Raw genomic sequence first — 13,471 nt, 5'->3', positions numbered from 1 at the left:
TGCAGAAGCAGCTATGAGAATCTTAGCTGTCTTCTATATTAAGCTAAACATCAAAGAAATTTGCAGAAAGATAGGTGGTAAATTCATGTGAGAAAGAGACTTCTAGTGGTGGAAATGCATGTCAAGACTCACTTTCTAACTTTGAAGAACAAATGATTGAATGGAAAAATGGTTGAGATAGTGACCACAAGAGGAATTTGGGTTTTTTTTAAGATCTGGAGTTATTAAGGTACATAAATTCGTTAAAAAGTACATTTAAAGCAAAAACATTTTACAGTAAAACCTGATGCCCAACAGTAGTTGTTGGCTGTATGTTAAAATACCTTTAAATTAGCTATTAATTTTTGTTAAAACAATAATCAGTTACTAGCTCACGAATCTGCAGATTGGGCAGGGCTCAGCAGGGGTGGCTTATCTCTGTTCCTCGTGACATCCTCTGAAGATGAAATGTCCAAGACTGCTTCTTCACTCACATGCCTGTTGCTTCAGCTGGGATACTAGAACACTTGGGGGCTGTTGGCATCTCTTCCTCCTAGCACGAAGACTGGGTTGCAACGAGTATTGTTTCGAGAGGCAAGTCTCAACATGCAAGCTCTTCTCAAGCCTCCACTTCATTGTGTTTGCTAATGCCTTATTGTCCAAAGCTAGTTACATGCCCAAACCCAGAATTGATGTGGTAGGGAACTACACAAGAATGTAAATACTGGGAGGTATGGTTCATGGGGGCCATCAAAATGAAAGTTCACAGCAAGTATAAACAGAACTGTCTTCCTTTCCCACACCCCACCCCCAAAACCCACTTTGGGCATATATGCTAGACAAAGTTACCGCCTCATTCTTTTTGACAGTTACATAGCCTTTCATTAGCCGGATAAATCATGGTTTATTTAATGAATGATATACTAATGAACATTTATAATCTTTTTAACCTTTTGTTACTGAAAACAGTGCTTCCAAAGTATTTTTATACGTATGTCATTTGTACATCTGTGAGCCTGTATCTGTGAACATATCCACAGGCTGGATACCTAGCAGGTCAAAATGACGTGTGCATGTATAATTGGCTTCTTTTGTTTGTTTTTACTTTTTAGTAACTGCTTTTTTAAAAATAATGGCTTTATTGATGTGTAATTCATCTACTGTACAATTCACCTGTTTAGATTATACAATTCAGTGTTTTCTAGTATATTCACAGGGTTGTGTAGCCATTATTACGGTTGGTTTTTAAACATCTTTATCACCCCAATAAGATATCCTAGACCTATTAGCAGTATTAAAGCAAAATAGGTAGTAGGCCATTAGCCTGGGGTTGTTTCTACACCTGGAAATGAAACCAAGCTTTAGCCAATCACAAACAGCCAGCCAGCCTATTTGTTATATAACTAGGTACTTTGCATAATGCCATGCCCAAATAAGGCAAACACCTAGCTGTAGCCAATCAGCTAATTCTTTTGCTTTGCTTTGCTTTGCTTTGTGTTCAGCCTATAAAAGCTGACTATTCAAGGTGCTAGATCAGAGATCTCTGAACTTCTTGTGGTTTTGAGTACCACTTGATTCATGAATCATTCTTTGCTCAAATAAACTCTGTTAAATTTATTTTGTCTAAAGTTTACCATTTAACAACAGTATCTCCCAACCCTAGGCAACCACTAATCTATTTTCTCTATATATATAATTTGCCTATTCTGGACATTTTATGTAAATGGGATCACTTAATAGGTGATCTTTTATGACTGGCTTCTTTCACTTAGTATCATATTTTCAAGGTTCATCCACGCTATAGCATGTGTTAGTACTCCATTTTTAGTTGCAGAGCAATATTGTATGGATATACCACATTTTGTTTATCTGTTAGTTTATGGACATTTGAGCTGCTCCTGTTTGGTGGCTATTATGAATAATGCTACTGTGAACATTTGTGTACAAGTTTTTATGTGGACATATATTCTCATTTCTCTTGAGTTTATATCTAGGAATGGAATTGCTGGGTAATATGTTTAACATTTTGAGGAACTGCTATACTGTTTTCCAAACCAGCTGCACATTTTACATTCTGCCAGCACTATATGAGAATTCTAATTGCTTTGTGGTCTTGCCAACATTTACTACCCTTAACTATTTAATTAGGGATCCAAAAAAACTGGAATTTCCACTGGACATTGATGGAAAGACCAAGTTCTAGGAAAATTAGTATAGTGAGAGTGTTATATATTACCCTCACCCTAGGAGCGTTTTTGTCACCTTTCACTAATTTGTTTTTATTGAGGAAGAGTCTGCAGAGTGTACGTTGGGAGGCATTCCATGGCAGCGTTTGTAAATTTCCTGTTAAAGAAGATTAATAAAGCCTTCAATAGATCCCAGGATGTTGGATTTTTAATTTTTACTACTAGACACAGCATTCTGCCTGCTTATGATTATGCTTTTTATGCTTTTTGTTTTGGTTTATATTAGAAGTTTCAAAGAACTCAAATGTTTATAGAATAATTTATAAAATTACCACATGGTTGTCTCTCTCAGCCAGATATTTGTCAACATTTATGGGGATGACTGAGATTTTAAAAGTTCACCTGAGATGAGTATGTCAGACAAAATCATTTAGCCTTTGTTCCATAATATTTTAAATCTGACATTTTTTCAGACTATAATCTGCCACATGACTGTCTTGTATGATCTTCTTTGGATAATAGTTTCTTTTTTTTTTTTTTGAGACGGAGGCTCGCTCTGTTGCCCAGGCTGGAGTGCAGTGGCAAAATCTCGGTTCACTGCAACCTCCATCCCAGGTTCAAGTGATTCTCCTGCCTCAGCCTCCGAGTAGCTGGATTACAGGCATGTGCCATCACACCCAGCTGATTTTTTGTATTTTTAGTAGAGACGGGTTTCACCATGTTAAACCCGGATGGTCTGGATCTCCTGACCTCGTGATCCACCCTCCTCGGCCTCCCAAAGTGCTGGGATTACAGGCGTGAGCCACCATGCCTGACCAGATAATAGTTTCTTAATTAAGAAATGAGAAACGTACCTAATAAAAAAAAAAAAATGTTGTGAAGTTTCAGAGTGGCAGAATCACACCACCCCGAAGAGCCCCTTCACCAGATGGCTTCTCACCATATAGCCCCGAGGAAACAAACCGCCGTGTTAACAAAGTGATGCGGGCCAGACTATACTTACTGCAGCAGATAGGGCCCAACTCTTTCCTGATTGGAGGAGACAGCCCAGACAATAAATACCGGGTGTTTATTGGGCCTCAGGTAGGATTCGTCACCATTTTATATTTTATTAGTAGTAGTATATGGTACTACCTGAAATTTATATACTATAATGTTCTTAAATTTAGATCAATTAATTCCCTATAGTAAACAAAAGTAAACTTAAAATGTATTTTAGGCTAATATTTTTCTTTAATGTATTTATGAGGTTTTGCTATCTTAATATACCATAGAATCGAAATTTGATCTATTTAATAAATTCAGTGAAAATGAGAGATTAAATCATGGAAATAGCTGTAGATTTTTCTTATATACAAAGATAATGAAGAATATGAATTAATAGAAACTTTAGTATAAAAAGTTGGAAATATCATAAAAGTGATAAATTTAGAAGTTCTTATGAACCACAGATGTATTAACCTGTAGGTTTTCTTTTTAACTCTTTAGAACTGCAGCTGTGCACGTGGAACATTCTGTATTCATCTGCTATTTGTGATGCTCCGGGTATTTCAACTAGAACCTTCAGACCCAATGTTATGGAGAAAAACTTTAAAGAATTTTGAGGTAGTTTTTAATAAATGCTTAGAGTAAAATTGTTAGCATATTCTTATGATATAGTCTTAAAATTTATCCTTCATTAAATTTAGGCAGTGACCATTTTAAAGGTGTGAAGGTATGTAGGAATTAGTTGATGCTTATAAATAGTTCTCATGAGATATTTACTAAACTTTTTCTTCTAGCTTGAAAAAAACAGTAAACACTGACCTGTAAGAATGTTGTCCTTAGTAAAAACTATAATGTGTTCTTATTTTTGAAGCTCTTAAATCTTTATGAAAAACATGCAAATAAAAGATAAATAATTCAGCCCCTAGAACTCTTCATATGTATAATTATGGCACAAATATCATTGTTACTGTCTTTTTCCAATGTTAGGTTGAGAGTTTGTTCCAGAAATATCACAGTAGGCGTAGCTCAAGGATCAAAGCTCCATCTCGTAACACCATCCAGAAGTTTGTTTCACGCATGTCAAATTCTCATACATTGTCATCATCTAGTACTTCTACATCTAGTTCAGAAAACAGGTTAGTACTTTTTAAAGATTTCAAAGCATTAATCCAGTGTTACTTTTAATTTTAGGGGTAGTTTTTTATATCTACTTGTTAAGTTGCTCTAAAATGATTTAATTATTGAATCTTGGCTTTCAAGTTAAAATCAAGGGTGAAGATACTAAAGGTTCTCTGGACATGGTGGCTCGTGCCTGTAATCCCAGCACCTTGGGAGACTGAGGCAGAAGGATTGCTTGAGTCCAGGAGTTCAAGACCAGCCTGGGCAACATAGGGATACCCCATCTCTACAGAAGTAAAATAATTAGCTGGGAGTGGTGATACCTGTAGTCCCAATTACTCGAGAGGCCAAGGCAGGAGGATTGCTTGAACCCAGGAGTTCAAGGCTCCAGTGACCTATGATCACACCACTGCACTCCAGCCTAGATGACAGAACAAGACCCTGTCTCTTAAAAAATATGTGGGTGTGTGTATGTATGTATGTATGTATGTTGTTAAAGGTCACGTGAGAGTGTGTGTGTGTATATAGACGTTTTGTGCTAAAAACTACAGTATTCATGTGAATCTTCTTTCTATTCTTTATATTGCTTTATTGGTTTTAGTGTAAAAATTAGATTTTTAAAAATCCACAAAGGAGTGCAGCTTCTCTTACCAGGGCACCTTCTATATTATTCCCGAAGTGCCCAGTTTGAGAAGCATTGTTCTGAGTGGTTAAATCCTGTCTTCATCCTATTAATCTGTTAGGTATTGTAACTACCTCAAAATTCATGAAGAATGAAAAAGTGACAGGGTCGTAACAAGGGTGCGGTGAAGAGAAGAGAGGTTTTCTTCATCTGTGGAAAAAGTAAATGTTTGAATTTTCTTAATTTTGATTAAATGAAATAATATTAGAATCCTAGAGTTTTATGAGTTTTTAGACATTGAAGATTTTCTAGTTGGCATGTCTCAGTGACACAGCGATAAGTGAAGCCAAGAGGTTATGCAGCTCATTTGAGGAAAGGTATAACCAGAACCACCTGGGTATGTTTGTTTTACCGCTCATCTCTTCTAAATAAAATGAAAAAAATGAGCTTTATTTCTCCAGCCTCCTGAACTCCTAGCCCCAAGCATTCCTCCCACCTCAGCATCCCAAAGTGCTGGGATTACAGGGGTGAGCCACCACAGCCAGCTCCTTTTTCCTTTTGAGTGACATTTCTGTAACTTTTTACTGTGGAGAAAAATAACAGATGCTTAAAACCAAGTAGTCAAAATTAAAATAGAAAGTTTCTCTCTGAGGTTAAATATATATATTTGGATTTGCATATCCATGGGGGGAACCACAAAAGTTATCTCAGTTACTGAGATTGTACTATATATAGATGGATAGATTTTTGTTTCGTATAACCACTATTTTTATATCTAAGATCAATAAAAAGAAAATACAGAGGAAATTTATGTGGAGATCTGATTACAATTTTAAATGTTGTGCCCAAAACAATAATAAAACAATTAGGATAAACAAATTTAAAATTCAATTGAAAATGAAGGGCATAAAGAGAATATCTACCAAAAAAGAATTTTAAGGGGCTAAGAAACACAAAAACTGTTCAGTCAACCTAATAACCAAAGAAATGTTCATTTTTTAAAAAAAGATACCAGTTTTTATTTACCGAAATAATGGAGACTTTTTAAATGATGTAATTCAGTTATTGTAAGGATGTGCTTGATCGTATGTAAAGCCATATAGCCTTTTGAAGAAAAAAGTAATATGGCTTTTAAAAACATTATTCATTGATCCAGTAAATGTTCTTCCTAAGTAAAAGTTTAATCTGAGAAATGCAAAAGCCTCACATATATCATATATGACTGTTTCTCATAGTATTATGGTGAAAAAGTAGAAATAGTTTAAATATCCAACCGCAATTGAATGATTAAATTAACATATGCCCATGTTACGAATGTCATGTAGGCATTAAAATTATGCTTTTGGAGAACATTGAATGGCCTGGGAAAATGTCGATAAGTAAAACCAAATGTAGGTTATAATAATATATTATGCATGAACCCAGTTTTATATAGAAAAGGTATTACAAGTATGTAAAAATCGGAAGGAATAAAAACTTCACTGGTTATTAATAGGAGGTGCTATTATGGGTAACTTTTTTTAAACTGTAAATATTTTGTGGTCCATTTGGTCTCTGTTAAAACTACTCAGCTCTGCCCTTATAGCCTGAAAATAGCCAAAGACAATATATAAATGAATGGGGATGGCTATGTTCAGTAAAACTGTATGTACACAAGTAGTCCACAGGCTGATTTGTTTTCCTTATAAGTTCATTACTCCCTGCTCTATACTCGTAATTTTGCTTCAGAAAAAACTATGCTAAAAAAAATCTGAAACGTCAAAAAAAAATGAGTACAAAGATGTTTGTAGTGGTTTCTTTTTTTTTTAGACGGAGTCTCTCTCTGTCACCCAGGCTGGAGTGCAGTGGCGTGATCTTGGCTCACTGCAAGCTCTGCCCACCAGGTTCATGCCATTCTCCTGCCTCAGCCTCCCGAGTAACTGGGACTACAGGCGCCCGCCACCATGCCCAGCTAATTTTTTGTATTTTTAGTGGTGACAGGGTTGCACCATGTTAACCAGGATAGTCTCGATCTCCTGACCTCGTGATCTGCCCGTCTCAGCCTCCCAAAGTGCTGGGATTACAGGCGTGAGCCACTGTGCCCGGCCGTAATGGTTTCTTAAAATGTAAAAATACGGAAACAGCTTATATGTCCAACATTAATGGATACTTAAAACGGGATCTATCTAGTCAGTGGAAAATTATGATGGCATTAAAAATTATGTGGTGGAAGCAACCCAGGTGTCCATCGATAGATGAATGGATAAAATGTGGTATATACACATAGTGGAATATTACTCAGCTTTACAAAGGAAGAAAGTGTGCTGCAACATGGATGAACCTTTAGGGCATTACGCTAAGCAAAATAAGCCAGTCACAAAAAGACAAATAATGTGTAATTGCACTTACATGAGATACTTAGTCAAAACCATAGAGACAGAAAGTAGAATGAGCCTAGGTGGGAGGATTACTTGATTGCAGGAGTTCCTGACCAGCCTGGGCAACATAGTGTGACCCTGTCTCTACCAAAAAAAAAAAAAAAAAAACAGAAAAGAAAGAAAAGAAAAATTAGCCAGGCATGGGTGGCATGCCCCTGTGGTTACAGCTAATCAGGAGGCTGAGGCAGGAGGATCTCTTGAGCCCAGAAGTTCAAGGCTGCAGTGACCTATACTTGTGCCGCTGTACTACAGTCTGGGTGACAGAGCAAGATCCTGTCTCAAAAAAATGTAGAAAGGTGGTTGCCAGAGGCTGGAGGAAGGAGATCATGGAGAATGGTGTTTAATGGGTATACGGTTTCAGTTTTACAAGATGAAAAGAATACTGGAGACACATAGTGGTGATGGTTTCACAGCATGAAGGCATTTAATACCACTGACCTGTACACTTAAAAATGGTTAAGATGGTAAATTTTATGTTATGCATATGTTGCCACAACAAAAAAAAAGAATTATGTATATGAAGAGTTTAAGTGCAATTTTATAATAAAAATTTTTTAAATATGAAATAGTGCATATATATGTATATAAATGATCTGAACAATGCTTACAAAATATGTACTTGGAAAAAAGATGGGCAGGAAATACCCCAGAATGGTATTGTTTTTGTTGTCAGAGAGTTTAATAAGTTGCACTTATAATTTGACTAAATTGTGAAACTTTATTTTCCCCTATGAATAAGCTTAATTTTGGTGTAATTATTTGAAGGGTTAGTTGACCTTGGATTATTTTTGCCATGAATATTTTTATTATAGGTAGTTGTATACATCATTTCTGTAATGCTGCTGTTAATTCTTTGTTACTAATGCATGCATAGTGTGACAGTTTTTCCCCATCCTAAGTAGCTCCATAATTAGGAAAAGAGATGGGGCAGGTACATCAGGAGGGACAGACTAGTAAGTGTGCCTTCATCACAGGAATCACGCATTATGACTTTGCTGACTTGTTTGACTAGCTTTTTGGAAAGCTTTTTGTGCATTTGGGGAACTGGTTATTTTGCTGGTAGTTACGCAGATCTGTTTTTCAGGGAAAAGTAATTGCCGTTTTTGCCATTACTTCTAATGGCAAAATTAGAATTAAAAAAACTAGAAGTAATGGCAAAAACCGCAATTACTTTTGCACCAACCTAATAGTTTAAGATAGTAGAAGTGCAATATTGGGCTTAGCTTAGCAGACTCTGAAATTTATAGACGTTGTAAGTTTATGGCATATTATTCTCAGATAAAAGTGTAATGATAGATCTGCCACAAACTGATCTTATGATTTGAGGCAACTTATTTAACATCCCAGAGCCTTGTCTTTATATTATAATGGAAATACGGCTATCTATTTTAAAAGCCATCCCTCACATCATGAAGGTTTAAATAAAAACATTTATGAAATAGAAAACTAAAGCCCTCTTTAGCCTGGCTGCACACAAAATAACTACTGTTAACTATTTAATGCAACTTTTAAAATTTACATAAATCAAGGAATGAAACTCTTCTTTGCACACTCCGTACTTCAGCAAACACATGCACGCACGTTCCCCCATCCGTGTTTCTCTAACTTTCTTACTGTTTTTAAATAAATACAAAGTCATGCCATATGTTCTGGTGTGCAATTTTCTTTTACTTTTACTTTATATATCAAGAATATTTTTCCACATCATTACCAAATTACATACTTTTTTCTTTTCATGGCTGTATAAGATTATGTTGGTACACCATAATTTATTTAGCCATTGCCTTAATTAATGTACATTAAGTACACCTCCAGTTTTTTGTTTACATACTTAAAATATGTAGCGATAACATCCTAGAAAATAGGATTTTCAGGTCGTGAATATATACATGTAGTATTTTAAGAAATACTAACAAAATTTGCTTCCAGAGATTTTAGTTTTTACTCCTACCAGCAGTCTATATGAGAACCTGGTTTTCTGTGCCATTATCAGGGCCAGATGTTACCAATCTATTATTTTTTATTCCAATTGCCTTTTTATTTCCTTTGTCCATTGCACTATTTATTAGTATTTTTCTTTTTTTTTTTTTTTTTTTTCTTGAGACGGAGTCTCGCTCTGTCGCCCAGGCTGGAGTGCAGTGGCGCAATCTCGGCTCACTGCAAGCTCCACCTCCCAGGTTCACGCCATTCTCCTGCCTCAGCCTCTCCGAGTAGCTGGGACTACAGGCGCCCGCCACCACGCCCGGCTAATTTTTTGTATTTTTTTTTAGTAGAGACGGGGTTTCACCGTGGTCTCGATCTCCTGACCTCGTGATCCGCCCGCCTCGGCCTCCCAAAGTGCTGGGATTACAAGCGTGAGCCACCGTGCCCGGCCAGTATTTTTCTTACTGATTTTAAAAGTACTTTGTATATTAGAAATACTCAAGTATATGCAGTATAATTAACCATTATGTTGCAATTTTGCCATAAATGGAATCATTCTATACATGGTAGTTTTATTTTGACCTCATGTATGGATCTCTCTGTTCCTTTTTAAAAGCTTCAAGGTGCCTGGGCTTGCCATAATTTGTTTAGCCTCTTTTTGGCTTCATTTGGTTGTTTTGATTTCTTTTCATTATTTTAAATAATACTGCGGTGGACATTTTCATACATATATCTCTATGTGTTTATCTTTTTATTTTCTTATGATACATTCCTAGAAGTCTAGGTGAAAGATTGTGTACACTTAAAATGTGATGTGTTCCTAGATTCATTTCTAGGAAAGTTGGACCAGTTCATACTGCCACCAGAAATTTCTGAAATAGGCATTTAAATTTAGGATGTGGAATCTTTGAGCTCTAAGGTCCGCCAGTACTTAAAATCTTGAAACTGGTACCATGTAGTATATTTTTGTACATAGTCAAACCTGTTGGTCTATTCAGAAGGTACAGTAGCAGAATTTGGGGGATACAAATGTTTCTTTCTAAGATTGTAGTCTGTGTATTGAATTGTTTTCATAGCAAAGAAGGTTAACTCACACCTACAATCTATAAGTACTCGTGTGTTAATCTGATTTTAAATTACTGTATATTAATAGCATAAATATGTATCTCTTAGTTATATAAGATGCTCTTAAATAAGAATTTCTAATGTATTTATATTCTAAGCAAGCAGAAAGTGTTTTTAGCATATCAGTTCTACTTTATATTCTTTTATGCTTAATACTTTTTCTTCCCCTTTTCTATAGCATAAAGGATGAAGAGGAACAGATGTGTCCTATTTGCTTATTGGGCATGCTTGATGAAGAAAGTCTTACAGTGTGTGAAGACGGCTGCAGGAACAAGCTGCACCACCACTGCATGTCAATTTGTATGTGGCTCTTTTTCTCCCTATGCTTACTCAACACAGTTGCTCTCTGAGCTAACTATGTTATTTAAGAGTGTAACATGGCTTGAGGGGAAATTGGTGAGAGAATTAAAAAAAGTATATCTAAGTCCTAAGTCCTATGTGAAAAGTTTTCAACAAATGGGAATGTAGGATCTTTAGGAGATGACCTGTGTGAGCAAAGAAATGCAATAAAGTGTGTGTGACATATGTGATAATGGAAGAAGTGCACAGAATTAGAAACAATTTCAGTCTGGAAGGTATACATGAAGGGAAGGAGGTGGAAGAAGACCTGGGCAGGCATTACAGAAAGGCTAGCATCAAAGTAAGGTTTGGAAGGACTTTACCCAGTAGTCAAACAGGGCAGAATGTTTTGAAAAATAGTAAGCAGAGTACATGTTATCAGAATGAATAAAATAGCATTTGCAAATCAAAATCATTTAACCTGCTGTGTTTACTTGCTTTCAGATATTTAATTAGATTATTTTTGAGGTTCCTTCTATATAAATTCTATAAACTAATTATAAATAGTTATGAAATAAAAATAATGTTAAGCATTTACATTTTTGTAAGATTTTGTATCTGTAATTTTTCAGGGGCAGAAGAGTGTAGAAGAAATAGAGAACCTTTAATATGTCCCCTTTGTAGATCTAAGTGGAGATCTCATGATTTCTACAGGTAATAAGTTTGAAGTAATGATGTGTATATGTTTAATTTTTTAAAATTTCTCAAAGTGTGGTTTAAGTCTGTTTATTTTTTTAAAGTAAGTTTTGTTATTTTTCATTTTAGCCACGAGTTGTCAAGTCCTGTGGATTCCCCTTCTTCCCTCAGAGCTACACAGCAGCAAACCGTACAGCAGCAGTCTTTGGCTGCATCACAAAGAAGGAATCAAGAGAGCAATTTTAACCTTACTCATTATGGAACTCAGCAAATCCCTCCTGCTTACAAAGATTTAGCTGAGCCATGGATTCAGGTAAGTAGTTCTTTGTTTTTCATTTCTCAAAGAAATATTTATAGATCAATTAATGTATTTGTCTCCTTCCCTCAGTTGTTTATAATTTAAAAAAACACTTTTACTTGCCTCCATCATGACCTTTATTCCACTGGAAATTTTAATGTTACTTTTGGTATTAATACTGTACTGCTTATTGTACAGCTTCAACTTCAAAACTTCTTGTGGTTTCACTTCACATATCTAGAAACATCTCTTCCTGAACTAACAGACATACAGGGTTATTCAAGGATAGAAGGATAGAAACCAGAACCCTTCAATGCTAACTTTTCCCAATGTTTAATCCCCATGCCTGCCAAGAATTTTTATCATGTTTCTTATTTGCTGCCATTTAAAATTAATTTCTCCTTTCATATCCTAATGGCATACAATGGGTGCTTAATAATGGCAGAGGAGATGAATAAGAAACAAATATGTGATGGTTACCTTGAGTTCATCGTTTTTATTTGTAAGAACAGTTTCCCATCCCTTTAACATCTCTTCTGATTGAATGTTTTTTCATCCTTGGTAAGTAGGGCTTTTTTGTCGGTTGGTTTGTAATGATTTTCTTGGTTGTTGAATGCTCAGTCTATTATTTTTTAAATGTAGGATCTAAAACCAGGGTCTCCAGTAGACAATAATAAAGTAAAATAATTATTTTCAATAATCTGTTGAATTAAATTTGTGAACAGATGCATTAACACATTGAGCTTATATATCATTAGGATTTGTTTCATTTTTCTTTTGTGACCATTACAGTCCTGCAGCTTTGGAATTCTCTTAGCATATTAGCAACCCATTTATGAATCTAATAAAATCTGCAAAAATATTAAACACATATTCTTGTACCTAGTTCATTAATGAAATTTAATGAACTATTAATGAACATAGGCCCTCACCTACCCTTTCATGACCCATCAAAGAACTCTCAAGTTGATTCTGAGCTGTTAGATTTCATTCTTTCAAGCATATGGTCTAGTTTGTTTTGCCTAAGCTTTAGGTCAGACTAGGCTCTACATTCCTAGCTTTTTATTAAGCATGTTAGGTAAGACAGTTAAAACATAGGTAGTGGTACACTACTTAACAGTACCAGAAGCTCACTATATTCTAGTTGGCTCATTCTCCCATAATATCCCTTTATAACAAAACACATGTAAATAAGTATGTTATGATCTGTTTTTCCAAAAATTGTGTTTATTCATCTTTAATATTTAGACATTTTTCACATAATGAATTATCTTAGGTATTAAGCTTACTTTTAGCTAATTGGCCCATAATGTCAAGACCATTCACCCTTTCCTCACTGTAGGGACTCTGGCTTTTGGGGCATGGTATTGACGACGGTAACAGCATATACTATAATTCTTTGTCTATAATTATCCTTTGCTTACTCGAACACAGGCATTTTTTCTTCAGTTGTTTGATTTGTCCATTCCGTTCGTTTTACAGTCCTACCTGTTTTGTCTAGTTTTTTAAACCTTTTTGTACAGACAAAAACCAATTAAATGCATTTTGCTTATTGCTCTTGTCTGTAAGAGAAATACTCTATATATCTTGAAACCTTCTCCTGGTGCCTTTTTTGATTTGTGTTTTGTTTGTTTTCTTAGTCTTGCTCCAGTTTTTCTCTTTAAACTACCTTAATATGAATACAGAGTTGAGGTTTTCACAGTTTTTTGGCGTTTTGGTAAGCATGTGGGACAATAGAGGCATAGAATGTATGTATAGCCATCTAGTGACTTAATGGAGCTTATTATTAATTTTACCTGAGCTAATAAATATTAATGACTTTGGATAATTACCAGTTAAA

General features: G+C 35.3%; 1 protein-coding gene across 3 annotated transcripts in view; it reads left to right on the top strand.

Annotated features, from left to right (window-relative positions):
• The window catches only part of MAP3K1 (mitogen-activated protein kinase kinase kinase 1), an 81,168-nt gene that overhangs the window by 46,474 nt on the left and 21,223 nt on the right, over nucleotides 1-13,471 (top strand). For all 3 annotated transcript variants that reach the window (XM_055251468.2, XM_055251471.2, XM_055251470.2), the window contains exons 4-9: nucleotides 3,048-3,248; nucleotides 3,654-3,770; nucleotides 4,140-4,288; nucleotides 10,537-10,658; nucleotides 11,270-11,351; nucleotides 11,463-11,646. In XM_055251468.2, the coding sequence (XP_055107443.1) occupies nucleotides 3,048-3,248; nucleotides 3,654-3,770; nucleotides 4,140-4,288; nucleotides 10,537-10,658; nucleotides 11,270-11,351; nucleotides 11,463-11,646 (855 nt within the window). The remainder of the gene's footprint in view (nucleotides 1-3,047; nucleotides 3,249-3,653; nucleotides 3,771-4,139; nucleotides 4,289-10,536; nucleotides 10,659-11,269; nucleotides 11,352-11,462; nucleotides 11,647-13,471) is intronic.

Source organism: Symphalangus syndactylus, chromosome 18, assembly GCF_028878055.3.
Source record: "Symphalangus syndactylus isolate Jambi chromosome 18, NHGRI_mSymSyn1-v2.1_pri, whole genome shotgun sequence".
NCBI lineage: Eukaryota > Metazoa > Chordata > Mammalia > Primates > Hylobatidae > Symphalangus > Symphalangus syndactylus.
Note: the sequence above shows the minus strand (reverse complement) of the source record. Positions and strands in the feature narration are given on the sequence as shown.